General features: G+C 36.9%; 1 protein-coding gene across 13 annotated transcripts in view; it reads left to right on the top strand.

Moving 5' to 3' along the window:
* Positions 1 to 22,012, top strand: part of PTPN13 (protein tyrosine phosphatase non-receptor type 13) — a 227,929-nt gene that overhangs the window by 123,035 nt on the left and 82,882 nt on the right. For all 13 annotated transcript variants that reach the window (XM_043572251.1, XM_043572248.1, XM_043572246.1 and 10 more), the window contains 2 exons: positions 17,440 to 17,535; positions 18,155 to 18,248. In XM_043572251.1, coding sequence (XP_043428186.1) covers positions 17,440 to 17,535; positions 18,155 to 18,248 — 190 coding nt within the window. The remainder of the gene's footprint in view (positions 1 to 17,439; positions 17,536 to 18,154; positions 18,249 to 22,012) is intronic.

The following is a 22,012-nucleotide window of genomic DNA, read 5'->3' as shown; positions in this document are numbered from 1 at the left end:
TAGTTACTTAGTTGAATACTTTGCTGGTTTTATGCTGTGTTTTTCCTAAAAGTGAAATAATTTATATTAGCTGTTCAAACACAATTGCAGATTGCTATACAAAGATTTTAGCTAGTATACAAAGGAGAAAAAAGAATTGAAAATGATACAAATCCCATTTATTTCATTTAATTCTCATGAAAAGTAAGCTCCATAGATCCCTTTTATGTGTGAGAAATCAAGTAGAACAGTGGATATTATTAATGTACACCTATCTTTTTAAATATTCTTGTTCTGAAGCATTTAACGGGGCACGTGGGTGGCTTAGTCGGTTAAGCTTGCAACTCTTGATTTCCGCTCAGGCTGTGATCTCATGGTTCATAGAATCGAGCCCCACTTGGGGCTGTCTGCTGGGAGCTAGGAGCCTGCTTGGGATTCTTCCTCTCTGCCTCTCTCTGCTGCTTCCCAGCTTGCACAGCACACTCTCTCTCTCTCTCAAAATAAATAAACTTTAAAAAAAAATAATAAAACATTAAAAAAAATTAATAGTGCTCTGTACAATTTTTGTGATCTTTAAGTTCGGCAGTTGCTACTGGCTATCAGTAATTTTTGAATTAGAAGAGGTCTTGGAGCTCAATATCCCTGAGCTTGTGAAGATTTAATGACTTACCCAAGATCACATAAGCAGTTAATGATAGTTTCCGTCATTGTGGGAGTTTGTGGATTTACATCTAGATTTGGGAGCTCCAGTCTAAGAATTTCCAACTACATGCTACTTCCTAATTTTTAAAAAATATCTATTTCAGTATTCATTGGGTTAATAGAGCAATTGCAAGAAAAGAAATTGCTAAATTTCAGTTTGTCCTTTTAGGCATGCAGGGAGGCTCATTGAACTAATGGGAAAGATAGTCATCTCCTCCAACCTCAGATATATAGCCCTTTCCTTAGTCCATCCTCTTGAAAGGAGCCTTTACCCAAATCACCTCTATGGCATCACCTTAGCTGACATCAATCAGCCAACTAGCACAGGGAAGACCAGAATTTGGTACGGGGAGAAATCTGGATACTATTTAAACCAAACCTCTCATTTTCAAAAGCCCAGAGTAGACTAGTTTGCCAAAGAAGATACATAATTCATAATTTATAGCAGAGCTGTATTTAGAATCCAGATCTCTTGAAATCCAGAATAAGATTTTTTTCCACTCTACCATTCTGATTTTAAGCACAAACCAGATACATTTCAGATACATTGTTTGGAAAATTTATTACTACCAGGAAAGTTGGACATTCAACTAACCACCTAACAAAACCCTTAATAAAGTCTCTTCCTAATAAAATTATGTAATTTTTAATACAGTAAAACAAGATAGTACAATGAAAAAAAAGGCTCAAGTAAGGCACTTTTAGTTCTTTCTGCAGCAAACCACACTGGATAGGGGTTAAGATGGAGCTCTCTCCTGTGTCGCATGGACTATTGTGGTAGTGTTTTGTGTTGTTGTTTTTTTTTTAATTTTTTTAATGTTTATTTATATCTGAAGGAGAGAGATACAGAGCATGAGTGGGGAGGGGCAGAGAGAATGGGAGTCACAGAATCCAAAGCAGGCTCCAGGCTCCAAGCTGTCAGCACAGATCCAGACTCAGGGCCTGAACCCACAAACCATGAGACCATGACCTGAGCTGAAGTCAGACACCCAATCAACCTAGCCACCCAGGCGCCCCCATTGTGGTAGTGTTTTAACAGGGCTTTCCTACAGTACGATGTAAGACAGTTATCCTGTAGCTGACAAGATAAGAAAGTAAACTATTAAAAAGCTGTGGTTGGCATTGAGTGCTCAGATTTCCTTAGAAACAAAACAAGAAAGGAACAGAAAAGACCCCAGGAAAGAAACTGTAGAAGTTTAAAAATTATAAATGTAAGATTGTTTCTATAATCATTAAGCTAACGCTTAATCTTTCAGATAGTTCTCTACATACAGAAAGCAGTAAGGAAGGGGCAGGAAGAAACAATAACAGATTTCTCTTGTGGAAAATAGTTTTAAAATTTGATGTGACTCTATTTGCTTTATTCTTTTTTTTTTCAATATATGAAGTCTATTGTCAAATTGGTTTCCATACAACACCCAGTGCTCATCCCAAAAGGTACCCTCCTCAATACCCATCACCCACCCTCCCCTCCCTCCCATCACCCAAACTCTCAGTTTGTTCTCAGTTTTTAAAAGTCTCTTATGCTTTGGCTCTCTCCCACTCTAACCTCTTTTTTTTTTTTTCCTTCCCCTCCCCCGTGGGTTTCTGTTAAGTTTCTCAGCAACCACCTAAGAGTGAAAACATATGGTATCTGTCTTTCTCTGTATCGCTTATTTCACTTAGCATAACACTCTCCAATTCCATCCACGTTGCTACAAAGGGCCATATTTCATTCTTTCTCATTGCCACGTAGTACTCCATTGTGTATATAAACCACAATTTCTTTATCCATTCATCAGTTGATGGACATTTAGGCTCTTTCCATAATTTGGCTATTGTTGAAAATGCTGCTATAAACATTGGGGTACAAGTGCCCCTATGCATCAGTACTCCTGTATCCCTTGGGTAAATTCCTAGCAGTGCTATTGCAGGGTCATAAGGTAGGTCTATTTTTAATTTTTTGAGGAACCTCCACACTGTTTTCCAGACAGGCTGCACCAGTTTGCATTCCCACCAACAGTGCAAGAGGGTTCCCGTTTCTCCACATCCTCTCCAGCATCTATAGTCTCCTGATTTGTTCATTTTGGCCACTCTGACTGACGTGAGGTGATATCTGAGTGTGGTTTTGATTTGTATTTCCCTGATGAGGAGCGACGTTGAGCATCTTTTCATGTGCCTGTTGGCCATCCGGATGTCTTCTTTAGAGAAGTGTCTATTCATGTTTTCTGCCCATTTCTTCACTGGATTATTTGTTTTTTGGGTGTGAGTTTGGTGAGCTCTTTATAGATTTTGGATACTAGCCCTTTGTCCGATATGTCATTTGCAAATATCTTTTCCCATTCTGTTGGTTGCCTTTTAGTTTTGTTGGTTGTTTCCTTTGCTGTGCAGAAGCTTTTTATCTTCATAAGGTCCCAGTAGTTCATTTTTGCTTTTAATTCCCTTGCCTTTGGGGATATGTTAAGTAAGAAATTGCTACGGCTGAGGTCAGAGAGGTCTTTTCCTGCTTTCTCCTCTAGGGTTTTGATGGTTTCCCGCTCACATTCAGATCCTTATCCATTTTGAGTTTATTTTTGTGAATGGTGTGAGAAAGTGGTCTAGTTTCAATCTTCTGCATGTTGCTGTCCAGTTCTCCCAGCACCATTTGTTAAAGAGACTGTCTTTTTTCCATTGGATGTTCTTTCCTTCTTTGTCAAAGATTAGTTGGCCATACGTTTGTGGGTCTAGTTCTGGGGTTTCTATTCTATTCCATTGGTCTATGTGTCTGTTTTTGTGCCAATACCATGCTGTCTTGATGATGACAGCTTTGTAGTAGAGGCTAAAGTCTGGGATTGTGATGCCTCCCGCTTTGGTCTTCTTCTTCAAAATTCCTTTGGCTATTCGGGGCCTTTTGTGGTTCCATATGAATTTTAGGATTGCTTGTTCTAGTTTCGAGAAGAATGCTGGTGCAATTTTGATTGGGATTGCATTGAATGTGTAGATAGCTTTGGGTAGTATTGACATTTGACAATGTTTATTCTTCCAATCCATGAGCACGGAATGTTTTTCCATTTCTTTATATCTTCTTCAATGTCCTTCATAAGCTTTCTATAGTTTTCAGCATACAGATCTTTTACATCTTTCGTTAGGTTTATTCCTAGGTATTTTATGCTTCTTGGTGCAATTGTGAATGGGATCAGTTTCTTTATTTGTCTTTCTGTTGCTTCATTATTAGTGTATAAGAATGCAACTGATTTTTGTACATTGACTTTGTATCCTGCAACTTTGCTAAATTCATGTATCAGTTCTAGCAGACTTTTGGTGGAGCCTATTGGATTTTCCATGTATAATATCATGTCATCTGCAAAAAGTGAAAGCTTGACTTCATCTTTGCCAATTTTGATGCCTTTGATTTCCTTTTGTTGTCTGATTGCTGATGCTAGAACTTCCAACACTATGTTAAACAACAGCAGTGAGAGTGGGCATCCCTGTCATGTTCCTGATCTCAGGGAAAAAGCTCTCAGTTTTTCCCCATTGAGGATGATGTTAGCTGTGGGCTTTTCATAAATGGCTTTTATGATCTTTAAATATGTTCCTTCTATCCCAACTTTCTCGAGGGTTTTTACTAAGAAACGTTACTGAATTGTGTCAAATGCCTTTTCTGCATCGATTGACAGGATCATATGGTTCTTCTCTTTTCTTTTATTAATGTGATGTATCACGTTGATTGATTTGCGAATGTTGAACCAGCCCTGCATCCCAGGAATGAATCCCACTTGATCATGGTGAATAATTCTTTTTATATGCTGTTGAATTAGATTTGCTAGTATCTTATTGAGAATTTTTGCATCCATATTCATCAGGGATATTGGCCTGTAGTTCTCTTTTTTTACTGGGTCTCTGTCTGGTTTAGGAATCAAAGTAATACTGGCTTCATAGAATGAGTCTGGAAGTTTTCATTCCCTTTCTATTTTTTGGAATAGCTTGAGAAGGATAGGTATTATCTCTGCTTTAAACGTCTGGTAGAACTCCCCTGGGAAGCCATCTGGTCCTGGACTCTTATTTGTTGGGAGATTTTTGATGACTGATTCAATTTCTTCGCTGGTTATGGGTCTGTTCGAGCTTTCTATTTCCTCCTGATTGAGTTTTGGAAGCGTGTGGGTGTTTAGGAATTTGTCCATTTCTTCCAGGTTGTCCAGTTTGTTGGCATATAATTTCATACTATTCCCTGATAATTGCTTGTATCTCTGAGGGATTGGTTGTAATAATTCCATTTTCATTCATGATTTTATCTATTTGGGTCATCTCCCTTTTCTTTTTGAGAAGCCTGGCTAGAGGTTTGTCAATTTTGTTTATTTTTTCAAAAAACCAACTCTTGGTTTCGTTGATCTGCTCTACAGTTTTTTTAGATTCTGTATTGTTTATTTCTGCTCTGATCTTTATTATTTCTCTTCTTCTGCTGGGTTTAGGCTGCCTTTGCTGTTCTGCTTCTGTTTCCTTTAGGTGTGCTGTTAGATTTTGTATTTGGGATTTTTCTTATTTCTTGAGATAGGCCTGGATTGCAATGTATTTTCCTCTCAGGACTGCCTTCGCTGCATCCCAAAGCGTTTGGATTGTTTTATTTTCATTTTCATTTGTTTCCATATATTTTTAAATTTCTTCTCTAATTGCCTGGTTGACCCATTCATTCTTTAGTAGGGTGTTCTTTAACCTCCATGCTTTTGGAGGTTTTCCAGACTTTTTCCTGTGGTTGATTTCAAGCTTCATAGCATTGTGGTCTGAAAGTATGCATGGTATGATTTTAATTCTTGTATACTTATGAAGGGCTGTTTTGTGACCCAGTATGTGATCTATCTTGGAGAATGTTCCATGTGCACTCGAGAAGAAAGTATATTCTGTTGCTTTGGGATGCAGAGTTCTAAATATATCTGTCAAGTCCATCTGATCCAATGTATCATTCAGGGCCCTTGTTTCTTTATTGACTGTGTGTCTAGATGATCTATCCATTTCTGTAACTGGAGTGTTAAAGTCCCCTGCAATTACCACATTCTTATCAATAAGGTTGCTTATGTTTGTGAGTAATTGTTTCATATATTTGAGGGCTCCTGTATTCGGTGCATAGACATTTATAATTGTTAGCTCTTCCTGATGGATAGACCCTGTGATTATTATATAATGCCCTTCTTCATCTCTTGTTACAGCCTTTAATTTAAAGTCTAGTTTGTCTGATATAAGTATGGCTATTCCAGCTTTCTTTTGACTTCCAGTGGCATGATAAATAGTTCTCCATCCCCTCACTCTCAATCTGAAGGTGTCCTCAGGTCTAAAATGAGTCTCTTGTAGACAGCAAATAGATGGGTCTTGTTTTTTTATCCATTCTGATACCCTGTGTCTTTTGGTTGGAGCATTTAGTCCATTTACATTCAGTGTTATTATAGAAAGATATGGGTTTAGAGTCATTGTGATGTCCGTAGGTTTCATGCTTGTAGCGATGTCTCTGGTACTTTGTCTCACAGGATCCCCCTTAGGATCTCTTGTAGGGCTGGTTTAGTGGTGACAAATTCCTTCAGTTTTTGTTTGTTTGATAAGACCTTTATCTCTCCTTCTATTCTAAATGACAGACTTGCTGGATAAAGGATTCTCGGCCGCTTATTTTTTCTGTTTATCACATTGAAGATCTCCTGCCATTCCTTTCTGGCCTGCCAAGTTTCAGTAGAGAGATCGGTCACGAGTTTTATAGGTCTCCCTTTATAAGTTAGAGCACATTTATCACTAGCTGCTTTCAGAATTTTCTCTTTATCCTTGTTTTTTGCCAGTTTCACTATGATATGTCGTGCAGAAGATCGATTCAAGTTACGTCTGAAGGGAGTTCTCTGTGCCTCTTGGATTTCAATGCCTTTTTCCTTCCCCAGATCAGGGAAGTTCTCAGCTATTATTTCTTTAAGTACACCTTCAGCACCTTTCCCTCTCTCTTCCTCTTCTGGGATACCAATTATGCGTAGATTATTTCTCTTTAGTGTATCACTTAGTTCTCTAATTTTCCCCTCATACTCCTGGATTTTTTTATCTGTGTTTTTCTCAGCTTCTTTTTCCATAATTTTATCTTCTAGTTCACCTATTCTCTCCTCTGCCTCTTCAATCCGAGCCGTGGTTGTCTCCATTTTATTTTGCAGCTCATTAATAGCATTTTTAGCTCCTCCTGGCTGTTCCTTAGTCCCTTGATCTCTGTAGCAATAGATTCTCTGCTGTCCTTTATACTGTTTTCAAGCCCAGCGATTAATTTTATGACTATTATTCTAAATTCACTTTCTGTTATATTGTTTAAATCGTTTTTGATCAGTTCGTTAGCTGTTGTTATTTCCTGGACGTTTTTTTGAGGGGAATTCTTCCGTTTGGTCATTTTGGATAGTCCCTGGAGTGGTGCGGAACTGCGGGGCACTTCCCCTGTGCTGCCTTGAATAACTTGCATTGGTGGGCAGGCCACAGTCAGACCTGATGTCTGCCCCCAGCCCACCGCTGGGGCCACAGTCAGACTGGTGTGTGCCTTCTCTTCCCCTCTCCTAGGGGTGGGATTCACTGTGGGGTGGTGTGGCCCCTCTGGGCTACTTGTACACTGCCAGGCTTGTGGTGCTGGGGATCTCGCGTATTAGCTGGGGTGGGTAGGCAAGATGCACGGGGGCAGGAGGGGCAGGCTTAGCTCGTTTCTCCTTAGGTGATCCACTTCAGGAGGGGCCCTGTGGCAGTGGGAGGGAGTCAGACCCGCTGCCGGAGGTGTGGCTCCACAGTAGCACAACATTGGGTGTTTGCACGGAGCAAGCAAGTTCCCTGGCAGGAACTGGTTCCCTTTGGGATTTTGGCTGGGGAATGGGCGAGGGAGATGGCGCTGGCAAGCGCCTTTGTTCCCCGCCAAACTGAGCTCTGTCCTCCTGGGGCTCAGCAACTCTCCCTCTCGTTGTCCTCCAGCCCTCCCGCTTTCTGAGCAGAGCTGTTAACTTATGACCTCTCAGATGCTAAGTCCCGCTTGCTGTCGGAACACACTCCGTCCAGCCCCTCCGCTTTTGCCAGCCAGACTTGGGGCTCTGCTTGGCCGGCGGGCCGCCCCTCTGCCCCGGCTTCCTCCCGCCAGTCTGTGGAGCGCGCACCGCATCTCCACCCTTCCTACCCTCTTCCGTGGGCCTCTCGTCTGCACTTGGCTCCCGAGACTCCGTTCTGCTAGTCTTCTGGTGGTTTCCTGGGTTATTTAGGCAGGTGTAGGTGAATCTAAGTGATCAGCAGGATGCGCAGTGAGCCCAGCGTCGTCCTACGCCGCTATCTTCCCAGGATCCCCCTGTTTGCTTTATTCTTTTCACTTTTTCACCTCAGTATGGGACTATCCTAGTCTACTTATTTCTTCTTCCTTGTTCCTGATATCTTTTTTCTACCACATTACTCCCTCTCAATATCTGAGAAATTGTATGTTTTCTAATAGAAGTATCTGTTACCATCTCTCTTGTTTGTAATTACCACACACTCCCTATCTAACATTGCCTTGTGAGTTGGCAACACATTCCTGATTATGAGAGATTGACTTGGAACCAGTACTGTGAGTATAGTATGAACAGCACTCCACCCCCTGGGTGGGGACCATGAATACCATTTTGCTTCCAACAGTTAGAACTCCTCTACATTCTGTATAAATACTGGAAAAGGACATGAAGAATAGATATAAGTAAGTTCTTCAAAGGTGACTGTGGTTAAATGTTACTATTTAAGGAGTTTTAAGTCAATCTACTATACATCAACCTTAAATATTGCTTAAAAGACAATATTGTGACCTCTGGTCTAGCCTAGTTTTGCTGTTCTGTGACTGCCTTGTGAATGCAGCTTAAACTCTCTGTTGTGCAACTAGAATATGTAAGCACTGAAGTATGTGAGCCTGTTCTTATTATTGAGGCACCTTAATGTTTCATTTTCATGAGAAGATTGAATTTGAAAGTTCATACATTTTTATAGTTGCATTTTAGAAAAGCAAGGGGATGGATTTATAAATATTACAGTTCACCATGTAGGATACTTCTAGTGACATGTTCTAAGGGAGAAATTTTTTTCAAAAATTATCTCTCCTCTGGGGCGCCTGGGTGGCGCAGTCGGTTAAGCATCCGACTTCAGCCAGGTCACGATCTTGCGGTCCGTGAGTTCAAGCCCTGCGTCAGGCTCTGGGCTGATGGCTCAGAGCCTGGAGCCTGTTTCTGATTCTGTGTCTCCCTCTCTCTCTGCCCCTCCCCTGTTCATGCTCTGTCTCTCTCTGTCCCAAAAATAAATAAACGTTGAAAAAAAAATTTGTTTAAAAATTATCTCTCCTCTAAAATCCAAACTATTCAGTTTTTATTTCTTCACCTTATTTCCCTTTGAAAAGAAAAAAAGATATGATTGAGTTGTTATTTGGATTACTTCATGAACTAAAATAATTTAATATTCAGTTTCTGTTTCACTCATATCAGTTCCACAAAAGTAAGTATGAATTATCAGGGATTTTAGGTGATATTGGTCAAATATCACATGTATTTCAGAATTGATAACTCTATTATTCTACCAAGATGCAAATATATTTTGTATCTCTGAAGAACACACTATTATAGACGGAATCAACATCTTAGCCAGAAAGAATAAAGTGCCTGCTATATTTCTAGGACTAAATTTTAAAGACATTTGTACTTTAGACCAGCATTGTCCAATAGAACTTCTTCAGTGGAGGAAATGTTCTATATCTACAAAGTCCCAACTCAGTAGTTACAAGCCACATGTGACAGTTGAGCACTTACATTGTGGTGGCTAGTGCAACTGAGGAACTGAATATTTTATTTACATTTACATAGCTACATATGGCTAGTGGCTGCCATATTAAAATAGTACAGCTTCAGACCATTCTCATATAAAGTTAGTCCAGTGTAAAATACCAGTATTCAAATGAGAGAAGATTTGGTTTGAGAAATACTTGGGAAGGAGAATAGACAATTTACTTCCGTTCTTTCGATTTATCCAAGTAGAAAGAATGAAATTGCATTTAAAACACTAAGGAAAGTGAATGGTGAAACAAATACAAACTTTCCAGTATCTATATTCATAGTAACATAATATTGATTTTGGAGTCTAAAGAAATCATAGGCTATTTTATCAGAAATTAGGGACCTAATTTAAATTGAACTGATACATAATTAACATATACCCAGTTTGGCTTTGGCATAGATACCTGAGAAGCATGGATTGATGTGTTTTAAGAAAGATTTAAGATGCATCATACTAGCAACGGTATCATAGCAATTTTTGAGACCTAGCAATTTAAATCTCTGAAATATTTCTTCATTCCATCCCAATCTCTCAATTCCTTGCTCCCATGGACTACGGAAATAGCTTTCTAAATTGCTATTTCAACTACCATTTACGTCTTCCATTTTCCTGCAACACAAATCTGAATAATTTCTTCTCTGCCTCAGCCATGAACTTGTCATCATCTGAACAGGGTAAAATTCTAGCTCCTTAGATCATGTCTCTCCAGTCTCATCCTTTAGCATTTCCCATCTCACACCCCACTCCAATATGTGGTGCATTCTCTCAGTCTGTCTCTCTGTCTTCCCCTCTTTTCCTCCCTCCAGCCAATTGTTGTCATTGCCAATTGTCATTTCCATGCCTTTATTCATACAGCTTTCTGCCTCAAGACTATCAAAGCTTTCAGGCATTTCTGGTTCAGGAAGCTTTCTCTCACCTTCCCAGTTTAGGATGATGGCCTCATTTTCATTGAAATTATTTGTTTCAAGGAGCTTGTTTCTCCTCCTATAGATATCAGAAATTTGACATAGTCTAATCCATAACTGTATCCTTAGGATCTACCACTATATCCTACATGATACTGTTTATTAATCTAAACTGAGTATTGCAGTGTAGCTATTAATATTAAATATTTGGCATGTGCTGTTTCAGACATGTGATACAACAATATTCTCTGATGAATTATGCATAGTGAGCAGAAATCCTTCTTCTCCTGTGTTTTATCCAACTTCAAGAGAAGTCATAACCTGACCAACCAAGAGTAAAGGCAATCAATTTCCTTTACAACTCTATACTGTTCATTTGGAAGATTTAGAACGGGCAATAAAGTCATAACACGGGATCCTGGAGGATGCTAGAGGAGTGGTATAGCCAACCCAGATGCAAGACACAGCCTACATTGGTGGCCACTACATTGCACAAGTCTCCTGTGAGGGAATGTGTTTTTACCATTCCTGCTTTGCACAAATTTTACATCTCTAAAGTAATTTATAGTTCACAGAGCATTCTCCTATGTATCTTTCCTCAATTACATATGTTTATATTTGCATGAGTTCTGTTCCTCCTGTTGACAAAAATTTTTGACTTTATCTAGCTCTCAATGGGTTTTAGAACATGGTTTGTTCATAGATCATGTAGTATGGTATATGAATACAGTGGACTCTAGTGAACATATAAAAGGTATAATCTTTAATCTCTGAAAATTACTCCCTTGAAAAGAAAGCATAAAGAAAAACATTTCATACATGAAAACATAGAATCATTATTTTGGTTTCTCTGTTTATTTGAAAACTGAAATATTTTGTCAGGGCTAATAACCTTAAAAATGCAGGGTTTGAAAAATTGTTATAATTCTTTAATTCCTGATGCTGCACTTGTCTGAGTCTCTCTTTCTGCATGTTACATGTCTGAGCTTGAATATGTGTCACTTGTAAATGATGTTTTTAGATTACAGTTTGTGCTGGTTTAGGTTCATTTTAATGTGAAGATTATAGATTTGAATGTTTCATCTGAAATAGCTTTATGTAAGCTCAGAATATTATGCAAATCATAATACCCTAAATATTAAAAGTATAGTGTTCATGATCATTTCCCACAACTTTATATGTTTAAAGTGTTAAGTGTGAAAACAAAATTTTAACTGAAGTGTTAAGTATTGGTGCAAATTGGAACTCTTAGTTGTCAAGAACTTATGGCTAAATGCTCTAGCCTATTGAAAAGCTGCTTTTCATTGGTACTGTATAAGTAGAGTCAATAGGATATTAGAGTTGGAGTGAATTTTGTTTAAAGGATCAGATTACAGGGGCGCTGAACGGCTCAGTTGGTTAAGCATCCAACTTCGGCTTATGTTATGATCTCATGGTTCATTGGTTCAAGCCCCATGTCAGGCTCTTGAGTTGATAGCCTGGAGCCTGCTTCAGATTCTGTGTCTCTCTCTCTCTGTCCTTCCCCCACTTGTGCGCACATGTTCTCTATCAAAAATAAATAAACATTAAAAAACTTTTTTAAATAAAATAATCAGATTTCAGCTGAAGAATAATAAAATATTTGTCAGATTTTCATATCTTGTATTCTTACAAGAAATAGTATACTCTTAATTATGGTAAAACAGTACTAGAAACTAAAAGATGTCTTCAATTGTCAGAGTATGCATGATTACCGAATCTCTATAACTAGACCTCTCTCCAAATGTTAATTCATTAAGCCATCCTTCTGTAGACCCTATTCTTCTCATCCTCTCACCACTGTTCTACTAAATGTAGGTTCTTTCCTAAAACTTCATTTTCCACATCTAAAAACTAAGTACTCATGGGGAAGGACTCAAAGAGAAGGAAATCAGTAAAATGAGGAATAATCATGACCCTAAATGGACCCTGGTACACTGATTTGTTCAGTATAGGTTTCATTTAAATGTTTACTGAGAAATTTGCAAACCAATAAATTAATCTAATTTTTATCCCACAAAAGCCAAATATAGTTCTGCAATTATAATGGTGAAGGCTTAAACTTTTGCTATATATTTCAGTGAAAGTGGCCATATGTGCATTTTATAAAATGCCTATTTGGTTTTCTTAATTTAAATTTTAGTTAACATACAGTGCAATATTGGTTTCAGTAGGAGAATTCAGTCATTCATCACTTACATACAACACCCAGTGCCCATCACAAGTACTGTCCTTAATGCCCATCACCCATGTAGCCCCCCTGTCACCCACCTCCCTCCATCAAGTTTGTTCACTATTGTTAAGAGTCTCTCATGGTTTGTTTCCCTATCTCCTCTTTCCATCCCCCACCTTCCCAGTCATCTATTTTGTTTCTTAAATTCCACATATGAGTAAAATCATATGGTATTTGTCTTTTTCTGATTGGCTTATCCCACTTAGCATAATACATTCTAGCTCCATCCACATCATTGCAAATGGGAAGATTTCATTGTTTTTGATGGCTGAGTAAGATTCCATTGTGTGTGTGTGTGTGTGTGTGTGTGTGTGTGTGTGTGTATACATGACATCTTCTTTATCCATTCATCAATTGGTGGACATTTGGGCTCTTTCCATAGTTTGGCTATTGTTGATAGTGCTGCTATCATGTACCCCTATATGTTGATAGGGTGCATGTACCCCTTCAAATCTGTATTTTTGTATCCTTTAAGTAAATAACTAATAGTGCAATTGCTGGATTGTTCTATTTTTAGTTATTTGAGGAACCTCCATACTGTTCCTAAGAGTGGCTGCACCAGTTTGCATTCCCACCAACAGTGCAAGAGCATTCCTCTTTCTCTGCATCCTCACCAACACCTGTTGTTTCTTGTGTTAATTTTAGCCATTCTGACAAGTGTGAGGTGCTATCTCATCGTAGTTTTGATTTGTATTTCCCTGATGATGAGTGATGTTGAGCATCTTTTCATGTGTCTGTTAGCCATCTGAATGTCTTGAATATTCTTAATAGGTCCATTGCACATCATTCAAGAATGTTGGCATTCATAAAACTTTGTAGTATACTATATAAATACTGAGGAGCATTTCTTTGTTTAAAAACATAGTCTGACACTTTTTAATTAAAATAACAATTACCAGGTTGTATTGATCTGGGTATGTGATGATTTATTATACTCTCTGTTTTTGTGTCTGTGTAGAAGTTTTCACAATAAAAAAGCTGGGTTTTTTTTCTTTTTTAATCCCTCAGTTAATACCACATTCCTGGGATCTAGGACAAATCTAAAGTGCTTAAATTATACATTTAAATGTAGATAGAAAACATGTCTGTGGTATCTGGATCCTTCAAAAAGAAAGTTGTCAATAATGTTAGGACACCTCATGGATAATTAGGGATTAACCTTCTTCTGCAGATCAGAATAGAGGACGAAAGCTGCTCTGGAACTAGTTGGTGTCTACTGGATGCCTTCAAGTAGGTTGTCTCAGAAAGCCAAGCCATGTTCCTATCAGATCATGTGATTTGTAAGCATGCAAAATGTGCCTCTCCATATACACCAATGCAAGATATACTCTTGGTAAAGAATATGTTTGTAATAATTTATGTTTGTAGTGAATTTTATAATAATTCCTGAAATGATTGAATTTATTATTTAATTCAGAAATAGAAAGCCTATATTTACAAAGGCTAGCCTTTCTCATAAGCATGACTGAGTAGTGAATGTTGCCTGGAACTTTAATCTGGCCATGCCATTACATGAAAGGAACATGGCTAGCAGCATTATAAAAGATACATTCCAGAATGAGAAGCTTACAAAAGAGATTCTTACACTCTAATTAACATAGGCTCCCCATTCCTACCCCAGTCCTAGAAGAAAACAAGGAAGTCTTTCCATCCCCTAGTAGTGCTGCAAAACTAGCCATCGATCGCATGTTTCTGAAGTGCTAGTGCCCCATTACTATAAAGCAATAAAGGATCATAAGGCAGTGCCCACCCTCCCCCGAACGTCTGGTGCTGATAACATTTGCAGACCAATACCTCATCAAGGGGAAATGATTTGTTGTTATACTTTTAGGAGGGGATAATCAACATTTGTATTAATTTGTCTCACACAAGGAACCCAAGAATTATAAAAAGGAAAAGGAATATGGACACATGAAATAATATAAGAACAATTATAAAGCACCACCAAAGAATGGAAATTTTAATTAAGATGTATTTGCTGTCCTACAGCCACTTGGCAGAAATAGTTATAAAACAATAAATTCATTCAATGTGGGGTATGAAATTGTTATTGTATGGCATAACATCTAAGTGACTGAAGTTCTCTATCTACTAAGTAGGTATATTGCAACTTCGTATTTTTCTTTGTAAAGTAAAAACAGTATTGCCTCTGTACTTTTGAGTCCACTCCTTGGCCTTGTTCATTCTATTTACTGTGCTGTGTACATCGCAATGCCAGGTTTGTAATTTGTTCAAGTTACCTTGGAAAAATCCCTCAGAAGTTTAACATGGGGATTCTATAACAATACAACAAAAAGTTTGTCAGTGCCCTTGAAAATAGCAGTTCTTGGGGCGCCTGGGTGGCGCAGTCGGTTAAGCGTCCGACTTCAGCCAGGTCACGATCTTGCGGTCCGTGAGTTCGAGCCCCGCGTCGGGCTCTGGGCTGATGGCTCAGAGCCTGGAGCCTGTTTCCGGTTCTGTGTCTCCCTCTCTCTCTGCCCCTCCCCCGTTCATGCTGTCTCTCTCTGTCCCAAAAATAAATAAACGTTGAAAAAAAAATTAAAAAAAAAAAAAAAGAAAGAAAATAGCAGTTCTTCCTAAGTAACCATTTAACTATGTTCATTACGTTTAAATACAATTAAACAAAACCATTGTTTGATGTCTTCTACAATCTTTTCAAATAACATTTATCTTAAACCAGAGGAGTTTTTTAAAAATTATATTATTTACTGTAAGACTCCCTTGTGGTAGAATGGAATCATTTTTTAGAAGCACTGGTAAATATTTGGATTTTCAACCCTAAAACCCTTTCCACTAATTGTAGTATTATTTAATACTCATTTTCAGTGTGTACAAAGCTAAACAAAGTAGGGGTCTTCTATATTATGCCTACTGTTCCAGGTAAACATTGGCACAAGAACAATGTGCAACTTCATCTCCATCAAGCCCACGGCCATTTTTACTTCTACTCCTCTCACTTCTTTAAAGTTTTGCCTCAGCATGACCTCCCGATCCTGCCAGCACATCATTTCCGTCCTGGTTCTGTGATGCCATTTGACTATTTCATTCATTTATCCATCTCTTTTTCCTTCAACAAGCTCTAGTGAACACCTTGCAGCACAGGAATAATTCATTCTGCAAAGTTCCTGTTCTCAAGCTTGCAAACTAGTAAAAAAAGAATCCCTCACATGTCTCCATTGTGTGCTGTCATACATCCCACGTCTCCCCTCAGTTCCAGGAGTTTCCCATGGTTTTCCTTCTCTACTGCCAAGAAAAAGCCACAAAACCATTCTGATTGGTTCCAATAAAATTCATGCATTCTAGCCTAATCTATACTCTCATGGCTACATAAAGGGTGTCATGTGGTTTTTACTGACTCTTATCAGTAAATTCTTCATAGCAGAATTTCTTTACTCTTCTGAAGCTCCCGGCCACTGATTCCCAGGAGTAATGCACTTTTTCATTACCAGGAGTAAGGCAACTTCTGATATGAGTATCCTGGATTCCTTCTATATTTTCACTCTTTCCCTATTCATCATTTCTTTCTCTTATGAAGAAAAGGTTCTTTCTCCTTGCCAAACTGACCATCCATGTATGTCGGGGTGTTTTTCCATTTCCTGTCTCCTTCAGCACATTTTTTCATCAATTTTCCCCACTATCATTTGCAATTTCAGTCTTTCCCAATCTGCAGGCTTATTATCCACTGATTAACATCGTGCTCAGACGTTCCAATCTGCCACAAAGATTCAGATAACTCATTCAGTCGATTTTTTTTTTACATTGAGTTTTTAAAGCCCTATTTAAATGTATTTTTGTATGTTTTGGGGAGTGGGTGGAGAGAGGTTTGTAGTTTCCATCTAATTCTAACAAGTGTATCTGTGACTTCACAATATGAAGAGCCACTGCTATAAATGTAGTCAGAGACCAGGTTGTTAAAGGCTTTGAATATCAAGCTAAGGAGTTTATAAACTGTATTTTGAAACTTTAAGAGATGATAGCAATATGCCCAGATTTTTATTTCTGGAAAGTTCACTCTCTGTAATGTGAATCATAATATGAAATGGGTAAGATTGCAGAAGAGGGAATCTAGGATACATGAAGTAGTCTAGACATGAGATGAATAGTGATCTATAACTGTGAGTATGAAGAAGAGGAATGAATTAGAAACATTTAGAAGATAGAATTTTTATTTTAATGTGATCCTACCCACCTAATACAGGGCACACACTGCACAACCCCACAAAGTACCCCCCACACACACACACTCCCAATGCTTATTCATCTCATTCTGGTAGATCTAAACATCCTGTCTTCAATTAAGTATTTTTGTCCTTAAACATTTTAAATTATTTGAGCTTGGGACTGTATCTTTGGGTTTTCTATTCCTTTATAGCATGTAACACAGAGAATTACACAGTGACCTTTCAAAAACTGCTTAATGATGATGTTTATATAACATCCACTGTGTTCTAAGAGCTTTGCATATATCACTTCATCTGATGCTTGCAACAACACTACTAGGTGTACACTATTATTATACCCCCATTTCAGCTGAAGATGAGTCACAGGAAGCTTCAGTTACCTTCTTAAGGTGTCACACACCTGGCAAGTAGTGAGCTGAGATTCAAACCCAGGCAATCTGGTGTCAGAGTCCAGGTTCTTAACCAGTATGCTAACCTGCCTCAAAATTGGAATCACGTTGTTTGAGTATCATCCAGCAATTGGTAAATTTAAAGCAATACATAAAATGTTCTAGTCTCATAAGAGTAAATGTAATATCTGATTTGTGTGGAACAGAAATGGATTTGCTTTCTAATGTTTTTCTTTTAATTCTTTTAGAACCAATTCGAAGATATAAAACTTACCACAGTGATATCTTTAGTACTTCCAGTGAAAGTCCATCTATTATTTCCTCTGAATCAGATTTCCGACAAGGTGAGAGGCATCTGAACAACCAAAATGTTTTTAAGAATCCATGAATTTTCAGGGGCACCTGGGTGGCTCAGTCAGTTGAGCATACGACTTCGGCTCAGGTCATGATCTCGCAGTCCGTGAGTTCGAGCCCCGCGTCGGGCTCTGTGCTGACAGCTCAGAGCCTGGAGCCTGTTTCAGATTCTGTATCTCCCTCTCTCTGACCCTCCTCCGTTCATGCTCTGTCTCTCTCTGTGTCAAAAATAAATAAACGTTAAAAAAATTTTTTTTTTTAATCCATGAATGTTCTTCTTATTCAGTAGTGTTAAGATATAAGGTATCAAAAGAATAATTTTATATGAAATTTAAAAATTATAAAAAAGCTGCCAGTTACTCATTTTAACAGTATTATAGGAACTTAATAGCAGTTTCATCAAATAACAATATATTCATTTTCATAATAGGAAATAATTCACTGTCTTCAAAAATAACTTACCTCTGAAGAGTTTAATGATATTATATCATTAATTTGGTGGTATGAATATAATTTGTAAAAATTATCTTATGTATCTGCTCAGTGTTTTAGTTTTAAATAAGTTACTTTATATTTTTATTACCTGTGTTATTTTTTTTCATTCTTTAGTACGAAAAAGTGAAGCTTCAAAAAGGTTTGAGTCCAACAGTGGTCTCCCAGGGCTGGATGAAACCCCAGGTCAAGGCCCATCACAGAGACCAAGGTATGTGATAGGAAAAATAGTAATATATTTCCAGTGACACGTGGGTTTTTTTTTCTTTGTTAGAATCAAGGAGAATTTTTGAAAATTACCCTTTTTTCTCTATTTTCTCCATTTTCCCTTTCCCTCCTCTTTTTAATTCTTGGAAATTCATTTAATTATGTGAAAGACATTGTAGTAGTTTGAGTTGTTGCATCTTTTAAAATTAGAATTGGCTCTGATTATTTATAGTCTGTGTTTGAAATTAAAATTGTTAATATGAATATAAAATCATTTATTAACAGGAAGTTCAGAAGGCATGGCATTAAGCATCTGTGAGAAGATAGTAAACCTTGATTTCTAAGACAATAATTTCTCTTTTGAAAGGTTGAATAGGCTCCACAAGCAGATTTTCAGAGAGTATTATTTGTTGAATGAATAATGAATAGGTAACTACTAAATAACCTATTATGTAAAAAGCTAATTATTCACTACATATTTACTGGCTTACAAGAGGTTAACTTGTGTTTTTTTGTTTTTGTTTTTGTTTTTAACTTGTGGTTTTTTTTTTTTTTAAGCCCAGTTTGGGCTGTTTAGAGTTTATTTTCATACTGAAATGGTTGACTTTCTAATAAGGTGTTAGGTATTATTCATGTGTTGGGCTTAGGGTGGTAGTATCATAGCTGTATATTGATTTACTTTGTTTAAAGCAAAAAGTGTCAAACCAGTAGTGAATATATTGTTGTGTATCCTTTTCACATGTGCACAGTTCCCTTACATGAATAAAGCATATTGTTAATGTTAAACATTAATTTGAAATTTATAAAAAGGTTGCTTTAGAATTTACTTAGAAACCACGCAAATCCTTTTAAATTTGATATCTCGGTTTGTTTAGTTCAGGTGCCACCATATACAAAAGAATCATTTGGAGATTAACAGAAACTTGCCCATAAGCTAATTAATTCTGGTAGACACTGTTTCACACCCGTAAACTATTAATAGACCAGGTAACCCTAGCCATGTGATTAAAGCAGACAATTTATCTAGGGTTTAGAATCCAAGCAATTAATTACATTGCACTAAAGTAATTCCTTTCAGCATTCCATTTTTTATTAAATTTATGTCTTTTTCTCTTCTCTCTTATGCTTTTTTAAGATAGTCCATGATACTTTATTTACTTTGAGGAAAGCTCTAATAAGTATTCATTTACCTAAAGCTGTGTTATATTTGCATAATAGAATTTTATATTAATAAGACCCCATTGTGGTGAGACCGTGACTTAGTAATTTTGAACAAAGAGGTAAGAGACAAAAAGATTTATGTTTGGTATTATACATTTTCTTAAAGACACAAAAGCATTTGGAGATGAACAGCAGTAAGAAGCAAATATTGAAATGCACTAAGCTCTATGATGAATTGAGGGAGTCACTCCTATCTGTATATTTAATTTGGAGAAAATTTATATTAATAGTATGATGCCCTTTAGGTTGATGAAAAGCATGAGTAAAGATAACAACTGGAGAATTATTAAGCTTATGATATAAAAATTAATTGCTTTTATAGTTCATTTGTCAGTTATTTAAAAATATATTCCTCCAAATAAAATTAAGTCATTTTGTGAGCCTTATTTCAATTTTCTTGGTGAGTTACCTCAAAAGATTATGAGAGAACCTTAGTTCTGACTGATTTTATTTTTAGGGGATGTTAATTTTAAGACCACTTTAGCTTATAAAATTGTGTTCTAATGATAAACTATCTTTTAGTTCATACTTTAAGAGGAGAAAAAAACTCCATGTAGCATCCATAGCATCTCCATTAGATGAAAACATAATAAAAAATATTTCAAGAAGTAGATTGTTAAGTCTGTATATATTAAACTTGATATAATATGCTAAACTCAACTTCTTTTAGACAAGTCTCACCCTCTTTTTCTGCCCACAGGAAAACACATTAACTAAAATACTCTAAATTCCTTATTCAAGCACAGAATTTTCTGAATGTATACAAAGGTTTCTGATAACATCCTTAGCGTGCTGGCACACAATTAGGAGGTCCTGTTTTGTTCTTTAGGTCATATATTTGTGAGATCTATAAATAGTGTTGTATTTTGACATGTTGCATGCTTCTTTATAAAAATTTCCATTCCCTTTAGCTAGAATTAAATGGAAAAACAGATCCAGGCAGTCTATTGATTTGTATCGTAAAGGGTGGGGGGAAATTAACAGGAAACTATGAGTCAGATGCAGCAGAATGAGTAATTTTTTGATTCTGAGTTATCAAAAGTGCCTTTCAGTGACCAAAAAGGATATTCAAAGCTATTTTCCAAAGAACATCTCTAAGTTTTTTCTGTGTTAACTTACAAAGTTCAGTTTATACGTAGTACAATTCCCATGGCTTCTGAACCTATTTGCTTGACAAGGTAGCCTGTTTTTCTGACTTAAAACAACCTGTTTATTCATTCCTAGATGATCCAGATTTTCTTAGTTTTGTTCTTTTGTTTGCTTTGTCTTTATTTTTGTTTTATTTTGGGTTTTTTGTTGTTGTTTTTGGTTTTGTTTTTTTTTGTTTTTTTTTTTTTTGGTCTCAAACTTTTTAGCCTTTATAGAAACTTCAACCAGATACTGTGTTGAGAGAGATTAAATGATAATTAGTCATTTTGGCTACCTGTTTGTAGCTGTGGTATAAAATAATTTGAACAAGAAGGCCAATATAGTTGATGAAAATAACAGGTGTGAGTTAAAATGTCTAGATTCAAATTCTTATTATTATACTTGACCCCCTTAAGTGAGAGAGCCATAATATTATATTCTGTCATTTGCTCAAGAAATGATTCCTGTGAACGTACCATGTACTAGCAACTTTTAGGTACTGGAGATAAAACCATGAACAAGACCATAAAAAAAAAAAATCAGATAATGATGGTGCTTTGAAGAAAAATAAAGCATGCTAAGGGGATAGAGAGTGCACATAGAAGGAAACCATAAACAAAATGAAAAGTCAACCTATTGAATGGGAGAAAATATTTATATGAAAATATCTGATAAGGGATCATAGCTAAAATATAAAGAAATTATACAACTCAACCCTCCCCCCCCAAAAAGCCAAATAATCCAATTTAAAAACCACAGTGCATATCATCTCATACCTGTTAGAATGGCTAAAATCAAAAAGATAAGAAACAAGCATTGGCGAGGATATAGAGAAAAAGGAATCCTCAGGCACAGTTGCTAAGAATGTAAAATGGTGCAACCACTGTGGAAAACAGTGTGGAGGTTCCTCAAAAAATTAAAAAGGAACTATCATATGATTCAATAATTCCACTAGTGGATATGTACCCAAAGAAAATTAAAATATCAAATTTAAAAACATATATGCACCTGTATGTTTATTGCAACATTATTTATAATAGCCAAGATGGAAGCAACCCAAGTGCCCATCAGTAGATGAATAGGTAAAGAAAACACAGACACTCTCTCTCTCTATCTCTCATACACACACACACACACACACACACACACTGAAATATTACTCAGCCATAAAAGAGAATGAGATCTTGCCATTTGCAACAACATGGATGGACCTAGAGGGTATTATGCTGAGAGAATTAAGAGAAAGACAGATACCATATGATTTCACTTATATATGGAATCTAAAAATCAAAACAAATGAACAAACACAAACAGACTTACTAATCAACAAACTGTTAATTGCCAAAGTGGGAAGGGATGAAGTAGGATTAGATAAAGAGGATTAAAAGGTATGGTCTTCCAGTTATAAAATAAATAAGT

The sequence above is a fragment of the Prionailurus bengalensis genome, chromosome B1 (genome assembly GCF_016509475.1).
Source record: "Prionailurus bengalensis isolate Pbe53 chromosome B1, Fcat_Pben_1.1_paternal_pri, whole genome shotgun sequence".
NCBI lineage: Eukaryota > Metazoa > Chordata > Mammalia > Carnivora > Felidae > Prionailurus > Prionailurus bengalensis.
The sequence above is the reverse complement of the archived record's forward strand: the minus strand, read 5'-3'. Positions and strand labels throughout refer to the sequence as shown.